General features: G+C 32.6%; 1 protein-coding gene across 7 annotated transcripts in view; it reads left to right on the forward strand.

Moving 5' to 3' along the window:
• LOC119837547 (trehalase) overlaps window positions 1–7,789 on the forward strand; it is a 67,290-nt gene extending 59,501 nt beyond the window's left edge. For 6 of the 7 annotated variants that reach the window (XM_038363148.1, XM_038363147.1, XM_038363150.1 and 3 more), the window contains one exon: window positions 6,243–7,789. In XM_038363148.1, the coding sequence (XP_038219076.1) occupies window positions 6,243–6,372 (130 nt within the window). In that variant the 3' untranslated portion in view covers window positions 6,373–7,789. The remainder of the gene's footprint in view (window positions 1–6,242) is intronic. The other variant, XM_038363153.1, reaches the window with a different exon arrangement.
• The last annotated feature ends 2,108 nt before the right edge of the window (window positions 7,790–9,897 follow it).

The raw sequence follows: 9,897 nt of genomic DNA on the forward strand, positions 1-9,897 counted from the left end.
ACGCTATTTACATATTTAGTACATACGCCCATCACTGCCAAGTAACATTTAAAGCTGTTCAGTTATTTTCGCGTAACAGAGAAACAAACATACCTCCATTAATTCAAATTGACTGTGGAAATAGAGTTGCATGCTCGACCCGGTTGTTCGGGGTTAAAAACGATACACACACATATAATGTAGCTTTCAATTGATAAAAGAATTATTTATATCGGTTCAGTAGATCCAGAGATTACCATTTACTCATCTCACAAACTACCCCTTTATGAGTTTCTGATGTAGGTGTAAATTTACGTGTTAGTATATTTTGTATTATATATCATTTAATTATTTCAACTAGCTTTTGATTTGAATTTGATCGTAGTAAATCGTGTTAATCCTACTAATATTATAAATGCGAAAGTTTGTAAGGATGTGTTTGTGTTTGTTGCTCTTTCACGCAAAAACTACCGAACTGATTGTAATGAAATATGGTACGTAAGCAGCTGGATAAGTGGAATAACATATAGGCAACTTTTTATCCCGATATTGCTACGGGATACGGGCTTACGCGGGTGAAACCGAGCGCGCCTAGTTATTCATATATAAGCCGCTCCCTGGTCCCCAATCGTTTTTAACTTCATTCCTCACGTTCAGATTTAAACTTAAATAAAACACAAAGCTCTTGGAATATTTATTTGAAATATAACTTAGTTTTTTCGCGTACTACATACATATTAAAATGAAACAATTAACAAAGAATAACAAAATGAGTTCAAAATACAATTACATACCTGATAGAATTAAAATTGTTATTAGAAACCGTAATGAAGTTTTTACAAAAATAATTACAGTTGATACGGTCGTCGTTTCGCGATGTGTTCTGAAAAAAAAAGTTAAAATATAAAAACAATATTCCTTAAAATGGCGGGAAAATCAAGACAACGTTATCTATGGCATTTATTACTCTGTTGTGAATTGTTAGGATGTCCGTTACCAAATTAAGCAGGAACGATTAAACAGATTTAGATGAAATTAGTAATAGATATAGCATACTACAATTGTGCCCATACTTCTATTAATAAGATAATAACGAGATAGTAGTGAAGTCCCGTGTCCCCTAGTGGGGTATGGGGCAGATGATGTACATCTGTTTCACTGATCGATTTTCTTTATGGACAAGTAGGTGATCAGCCTTCTGTGTCCTGCCAGACCGAGACTTTTTTTTTTGCGTCCCCACCGGGAATCGAACCCAAGACCCCTCGGTTCTAACCTCACGCGCTAACCACTGTACCAAGGAGGCGGTCATATATATCGCGCGGTCAATAACGAGATACCGCACGTTAAATTCAATTTGCTACTTTGTTGTAAAATTTAATATCTTTTCCATTATTACTAGCTGTGTCCCGCGGTTTCGCTTGTGAAATAAACCATCGTAAAAACTAATTGGGGATCGATTTAAAGTAATGAAATAAATAAGTGGGGCTTTATCTATTATCTTTTAATTTTGTAATATGCAATAGTCGTAAAAGCATAACAGACAGACAGACTGCATTTATATTAACATGGATTATATCATTATCTGCATTAAAAGCAAACATAAATATACATAAAATAATTAATCCCTTTGAAATCCTTTAATTATATGCACTTATGATAACAATCTATTTGAAGGTTGTTTACCATACTTTAGGTATCTATTCATCGTTTGTTTGTAAAATTGTTTCAATATTTGTTTTAAAATGACGCAAACGGATTTGAAAACAAAATACTACTTAATATATAATATAATATCCTACTTGATAATATAAATACGAAATTTTGTAAGGATGTGTGTGTGTGTGTTTGTTGCTCTTTCACGCAAAAACTACTGAACCGGTTGCAATGAAATTTGGTACGTAGACAGCTGGACAACTGGAATATTATATAGGCAACTTTTTATCCCGATATTCCTACGGGATACGGACTAACGCGGGTGAAACTGCGGGGCGCAGCTAGTTTTAGTATAAAGTAATCTAATAAAATAATTGCTCTATATTCATAAATTAGAAACCATAAAGATATTCAGAAATAGGTGTTGAGATATTTTAAATTGCAAATCCATTAGTAACCTCAATAAAATATTTGGATCGAACTAATTTCTTGTAACACTGTATGTATATTTTTGATAATCTAATCTAATTTAACTGTATTCCTTTCTGTGTGCTTTAATATGTTTAGAAACTGCTGAACCGTTTACATACAGACATTTTATTACATATATTTTCTTAAGAATGGATTATATTTCCTCAATCGCGCTTGTTTGTGTGTGATTTATCAAAGATTTAAATTGAATTTTTATGACAGTATAATTTATGAAATGATATTAACTTCGATTCCGTAAAAGCAATTATATGAAACAAAGACTTTTAATGTTAGTCATACGACATATTGTTAACTATTCAAAAATGTATTAAATAGTTTGAGAAATTAAAGACTTTTAAACGGATTTTAAACGCGATTTATTCATTATATTAAGCGTGTGAGCGTGGTCACGGAGAGGCGGCAAAGTGTTCGAAACGTCAGGTTATAATGAATTAATCGCGTTTAAAATCCGTTTAAAAGTCTTTAATTTATAAATAAACAGTACTCTCGTAAAATCAAACGCAAGAAAATACTAATGAATAGTTATGAATACGTAAGATTGATCCAAATATTTAAAAGAATTAAATAATAATTTTTTATTATTATTATTTGTAAAAAAAGGTTTGTTATTAAAATTCTGATGTTTTATCAAGTAACTATTGATTAATCTTTGATTTTATGTGTAAAACATAATATGAGATACTAATAAGTTTCGGCATCTCAAATAATAACAAAAAATAATAATAAATACATACCAGTCAACTGCGCCGCGGTGCGCACTGCACAACGTTCGAAGGCTAACTGACAACTGACAAGCGAGATGCAATCTTGTGATTATGAATGCGCAAGCGCCTCTTTCCGATTTCATTTTATCACTGGTGTACACAGCTACAGCGTGTTTCTTTGAATTATTATGTTATTTTATTTATAGTTTTTTAGTTTATTTTCTTAGTAATGACTGTTTCATCTTCTGAATATATAAAATTCGGTCAAGTGCGAGTCGGACTAGCGACACATAAATGTTCCGTACGCGTAAAAAAAACTAGTAATGAGCAACTGCGAAATAAATTATTTCCATCCAATTTATGTCCGTGCCAAATGTGTTGTTTAACTTCGTTTTTCTATAAGGTGTTTGTTTTTATATAGGCAATAGATACCTCAGAAATAGGTACATCATCTCTGACATTTTCAACTGTCTAACTGTCCTGGTTACTGTGGTACAGCCTGGCAGATAGACAGCGGAGTCTTAGTAATTTGGGTGCCGTTGGGGTAGGGCAATAAGCAGTGGTGGCTCAGTGGTGAGAACTTCCGACTTCAAAATCGATAAGTCGAGGTTCGAGACCGGGGCGAGCGTGCAGGAAATAAATTGATTTTTTAATTTATCTGCACATGTGGATAACATCACCACTGCTTAAAACGGTGAATTAAAACATCGTGAGGAAACCGGCATGTCCAAGAATCAAAAAACTTCGACGACATGAGACATCTGCCAACCCGCACTTGGCCAGCGTGGTGGATTATGGCCTAAACCCTTATAGGAGTTCTGTGTCCCAGCAGTGGAAACATATATGGGCTGATGATGATGATGATGATGATGATGATGATGAGGGCACTCTAAAAGAGAACACCTGTATCGTACTGGGTACATATAAATGCTTAAAATAGAAATATGAAGAATGGAATTTTACATTAAGTACCCGTATTAACTAATTGCATATCATTCGTTGAATTGTACCTTTCAGTTAATACTTTATAATTGAATTTACAACTAGATTTGTGTCTGCGTTTTCCTTCGAACTTCTCGATTTAGTATTTGGGTTCAATTGTATGTTTGTATGTCACTTGATAGTGTAGACTCGATAGTGATCAACTTTAAATGGACAGATTTAACTCAAATTTGCTATATTTATCAAAGACTAGCTTTCCACCCGCGGCTTCGCCTGCGTGGACATGGTATGAAGTAGCCTATAGGTTTTCCCGGGGTCTAGATTATTTGTCAAAATTGGTTAAGTGGTTTAGGTGTAAAAGAATCTTACATGATTTTATGTTTGACAATAAGGAACTTCCATACAAACTTTCATCCCCTATTTCAACCCCTTATTCACTTTATTTCGGAATAAAAAGTATCATATGTCCTTTCCCAAGTTCAGTTTTATCATCATGCCAAATTTCATCAAAATCGGTTCAGTGGTTTAGGCGTGAAAGCGTAACCGGCAGACAGACAGACGGAGTTACTTTCGTATTTATAATATTAGTAGGGATACAATAATGTAATGAGTTTATCTTATCCTGAATAGCATCGCCAGGATTTAATAATTACGTATTCTCTGTTATAAGAGCAAGTGATATGATGTGTTTGATTCCATAATTATTAGTTCTTTTGAGGACTCACCAAGTCTTGGTGGTTCACCAAGGTCATTCACCAAGATCTTTAGAGCAATTCTGACATGAAACCGTATCTTAATAGACCGACACACAAATTTCCTTCTCATATTAGTATATAGTCGAGTTAGCAATGATATGTAAGCGATGATACGAGTATAACTCGTAATATATGTATGTTTTTACCCGCGTTTCATTATTGCCTTATTTTTGCTTACCCATTTTTATTTTCCTGTATTGTTAGGGTTGCCTGGTAGAAATAGCTACGTAGCGATAAGGCCGCCTTTTACGAATTTAATTTAAGATTTTTGTACGCCTATTTATTTGTTGATTTTTACGCAATAAAGAAATTTCATTCATTCATTCAATATACTTATTTGTTCGAATAGCCTGAATTCGTCATAACAATCATTCAATAAACCACAAGGATACACGAGAGTTCAGATCTCAAGAGTGAGAGAGTGAGAGATTTCTAAAAAGTAATCACTTTAGTGAAATATGAAAAAAAAACTTAAAAAGAGCCATAACTGAGTAGCTGGCAAATAAGCCGCTAGGAGTAGTCTCAAATCAAGGTATATTTTGAGATGAATAAAACTCATTAATTACCCAAGCGATAACTTCTTGAATGTATATTTATAAAGCTTACATACAATATAAAATAAATATAGTAAAAATATGGATCAGTATTATTCAGTCTTGAACGGTGCGATATTTTATATTTTCTCCTTAACCATACATTCCAAGATAAAATTTGAATGATAAAATGAAACCTTTACAAACAGCGTGACATGTTTCTTATGTCATGACTCGTAAACAAAACCATTTGTGCGGCAGATGTACACGCTAGGTAAAACACATCTGAAATACAACCTCTATAGTATTTGTGTATGATTAGCTGGAGCCCGCGGCTTCGCTTGGCGTCTAGGTGCCAATCCAGTATAATTCTGCTACTACTTATAAGTAACTAGCTGCGCGCCGCGGTTTCACCCATGTAAGTCCGTATCCCGTAGGAATATCGGTTTAAAAAGTTGCTTTTATTTTATTCCAGTTGTCCAGCTGTCTACGTACCAAATTTCTAGTAGGATAAGAGCCAATCCGGTATGGACGTAGACAATTCAGTTTTCAAATCCCCATCTCTCCTCCCCTGAAACGTTAAGAACTATTTTTATCTATGCGGCCTATCTTATTGACCACAAAATATTTGTTTTCGTTTAGCCGTTACTGGTCCATCATCATATCAGCCCATATATGTTCCCACTGCTGGGACACAGACCTCCCACGAGGGTTCAGGCTATACTCCACCACGCTGGTCAAGTGCATGTTGGCAGATGTCATATGTCGTCTAACTTTTTTTTTTCTTACACGTTAAACGACTCTCAAAATTCTTTACGTAAGAGCCTTTTTCGGGTTTATAAGGATTTTTATCAACATTTAGGCATTTCACTTAGTCGCCGCAAACATTAGGCTGGCTACGCACTAGCAATCCAGTAATCCAGCACTGGACCACAAATTATGCACATTCAATCAGTTGTTTTTAAGATATACAAATATCCATCTATCTACACATTTTCCCGTTTATAATAAGAACTACAATGAAAATCTGCGTACATCTTTGTTGGAAGACAGTAAAATCGTAATTTGTTTATATTATATTGTTTTAACAATATTTTATATAACTTTAATGATGCCTCGATACCTTACAAAATACACTTTTTATTCTTTAAACATATTAATTATTTCTTTGTATGTTTTTACAGATTACTGGTCTACAAAAGACGTAAAGATTACACGCCTCTGGTGAGTGGTGAAGATTTGAAGCTGCTATCCCGAAGGCCGTATACAGAATTGCGGAGTTTAAACGGCATTTCGGACCCCAGACAGCGGTGAACTAAACCACCCCTACCATTGTCCACAGTGAGTTCGTATCGAGATCGACGTGACTAAGCATAGAAACCTTCCAATTAGTACCGAAATGTCTTCATTTACAATACGTGTTTAGTGTTGTAAAAACAAAAATTAATTTTGAAATAGTCTTGTAAGTTTTAAACATTTATTGGTGTACACCATAATAGTACTATTATGGCTATCAAATACATAAAATTAACGTATATTTAAACCTATAGTCATATAATGACAAGCAGCAAAGATACGCTTAAGCTTCTATTCAAAATAATTGCTCAGTATCAAATTTCGAATGGACATCATGGATAGTTTTCGAGTCGAATTGCAAATGGTAGGGCCAAGGGTCTAAAACCATTGGATCCTTTCAGTACAAACTTGGTGTCAAAGGAGTTTGTAATATACCAGTTCTTCAGCGTGCTGTGAATGAAACTCTCGTGTATATAGACTTTAGGTTCATTTTGCTCTGTATTATTGTATAGCGCAACCGAAAAGTCTGTATATGATATGTTTTTTGTGAATCAAAAATAATAAAATAGGATCTAGTTTTAATAGTAACAACATTCGGTTGAGAAAATTGTAGAATCACGGTAATGGATTATTTGATTTTAATTATGAAATTTATTTCAAATATTAAGTTGGCACAAAACATACATTTTTCATAATCCTGGATGGTATATTAGATTAAACGCTTTTTAGGTTTGTTGGTTTGTAATTAAAGCAATATTTGTATACATAACATTTGTATACTTGTCGGTTTGAAATCACATTTTTACCGAAATAAAAACTAGTATATATTTATCGTGACTATAGACATATCAAGTATTCTATTTATTTTATACTAGACTAATCGAATATTTTTTATTTATTTTTCTCAAACGACGCATCGAGTTAAATACTATAATCTATATCGGTTATTAATCAATTCAATTTGTTAATGATACTCAAAAAATTTAATGTCATAAATCAGATGTAAATTTATGACGTTTTTTAGTACATTTTTTTATGTTTTATTGCACAAATTTTATGACATTGAACAATGTGATTATAATATGATATGATAATTCAATTATTTAATATAGGTATTATTAAATGAGAGTATTATTAGAATTTAGTGGTTAACTTTAATTTTAAGTAGACAATTTTGTTTTTTGTTCTGTAAACAATGTACATAGCTATATAATTATATATATAGTGTTGCTTGCATTTATTGTAAAAGTGTGGTTTCAAACTTATTCTATTATGTGATCTAGCGAATTTTTTCATAACATTTATTATAGGTTTAGTTAATTTTATATAGTATCAAAACGTGTTTGTAGTTGTGTACTTTATTTATGTCATCAGTATCTCATAGTGTTTGTATCATTGACATTGAGAGAGAAAATACATTTTAAATTTTGATGATCATGTGTGTTTTATTGAGAGCTATCTATTGGAATGTTGGCGGTTAGCTAAATGAATTAAGTTTCTTAATTCATGAGCAACTTCAAAAAACTTCGGATCACACTGTACAAGATTTAGGTACTGAATCAGATAATGGTCATTATAAGTGATTCAACCAACGGATTCAGAAATTATCTACGAATGGATTCGAGAATGTTCTACATATTATAAATCTTGTGACACCGTTTATTCAGAAGCAAAGTACTCGTAACCTGTGATAACAGAAAGTTTGTACTAAGATTTCAAATTGAATTCTTTAGTATCCTAAACTCTGCGAAGAAACATTGTGTTGAGCTAATTATAAAAGTCAAGTATGTACTTAAATAAGTTTTCGAAAATCGATAACATCTTCCTAAATGCGTTTCTGTTTCACCAAATGATCAATCATTCAAAAACTGTAATATATAAAAATAAATATAAAATAAACATCTCAACTTTTGAATTTAGGATACTTGCTCGCTGTATGCAATTAAACTTATTCAGTGTAAATAAATTTATTGAAGTGTAATAAGTGCTTTTGGAAAAAAGATAACCCTGAATTAGGAAGATGGATGAAAAAATGTGCATTTCACCTGCGTCATACCATAAATAAAAAAATAAATACACATTAAATCACTGCTATTGTAAATGAAACCCGTGCTAGTAGGTAGTAAACTCAAACTCAATTATTTTTTCAAACAGACTTCTTATAAGCACATTTAAATCGTCATAACATAGTTTTAAGACAAACATTTACTAAACCCAGAATAACTGAACGTATTTTCAAGATTTTTGGTTTGTTTAATTCACATGTACTTAGATTTATTCTAATCGAAATACTTGTCTAAAAATTAAAAAGAAAAAAGCAAAAAAAAGAAAAACAAAAAGAATTGCATATATAATTTATGTAGCGTCAATAACTTGATGGATGAAACTTGATGTGTTATGTCTATATTATGTGAGAGCTTTAATCGTAACGCCAGGATTTTTGGCGGTAAGTTTTCTTTGTGATAAGAGTGCGGTAGCTAAGAAAATTGCAACATAATTATTCTGCGGCCCATTATGACACATTTGATAAAAAAAACTTGTTTTCGAAACAAGTACCTACTTTATCAATATTTTATGGGTACAAAATACATTAAAGATAAGGGGTTATGACTGAAATTTATTATATATTTTGACAATAATTGGTGTTTTAATATGTAACAGCAGAAGTGAAATTGTTGTATGAAATGTATGGATTTAAATTATAAGTAAATATAACAATAAATAAATAAGAAAAATTATATAACAGCACAAGAACAGATGGAGCATTTCTGTCTTTTTTATGCGTTTATTATTCAAAAATTCTTTAAAGAGTCGATTTTGACCCACTTCAAACCTACGGAATTAAATTAAACTTTGTACACATCAAGGATAAATAACATCCCGATTAGGATCGCCAAGCTTAAAATTTATTAAACTTACTTACTTATGCTCTCTGTATAAGTGAAACAATTAAGTTGATTCTCTTTCTTTTTTTTTTATGTCACAGTCGGCAATGGAGCTGGTGGGTCGTCTGATGGTAAGCGCTACCACCACCCATGAACATTTGTAGAGGCATAAGGTAATTGCAGACCTTACGCCTCTACAAATGGATTGCCGACTTTATGGGAAGGGATTAAGAAAGGATTGGCGAGAGGAATAAAGGAAAGGATTGGGAAGGGAAGGAAAAGGATACACAGCAGAATGCTTCACGCTGGTCTTCTGTGGGGGTGTTGGTGGCTCGCACCGGGGAAGTACTTTCCCCGGTGCGAGCTGACCCAATACGTGCCGAAGCGTGCTCGACTACCACATTCTATCATTAAAACGTGTTTTTATTTGAATTTTTTAATCACAGCCGGGAATTCAAACCAGAAAGCCGTAGTTCTTACCCTAAGGTCATTTTCATTTGATAGTCTCATTTATGTAGGGAGATTTTTAAGGTTATTTTAATAATGCAAATTGATGATATCGTGATCATGTTAAAGCTCAAAAATAAAATATAGTTTAAAAAAACTAAAAAACACGCTTTTCAAGCACATCAAACAAAAAACTATAAAATAATTTTTA

The sequence above is a fragment of the Zerene cesonia genome, chromosome 28, assembly GCF_012273895.1.
Source record: "Zerene cesonia ecotype Mississippi chromosome 28, Zerene_cesonia_1.1, whole genome shotgun sequence".
NCBI lineage: Eukaryota > Metazoa > Arthropoda > Insecta > Lepidoptera > Pieridae > Zerene > Zerene cesonia.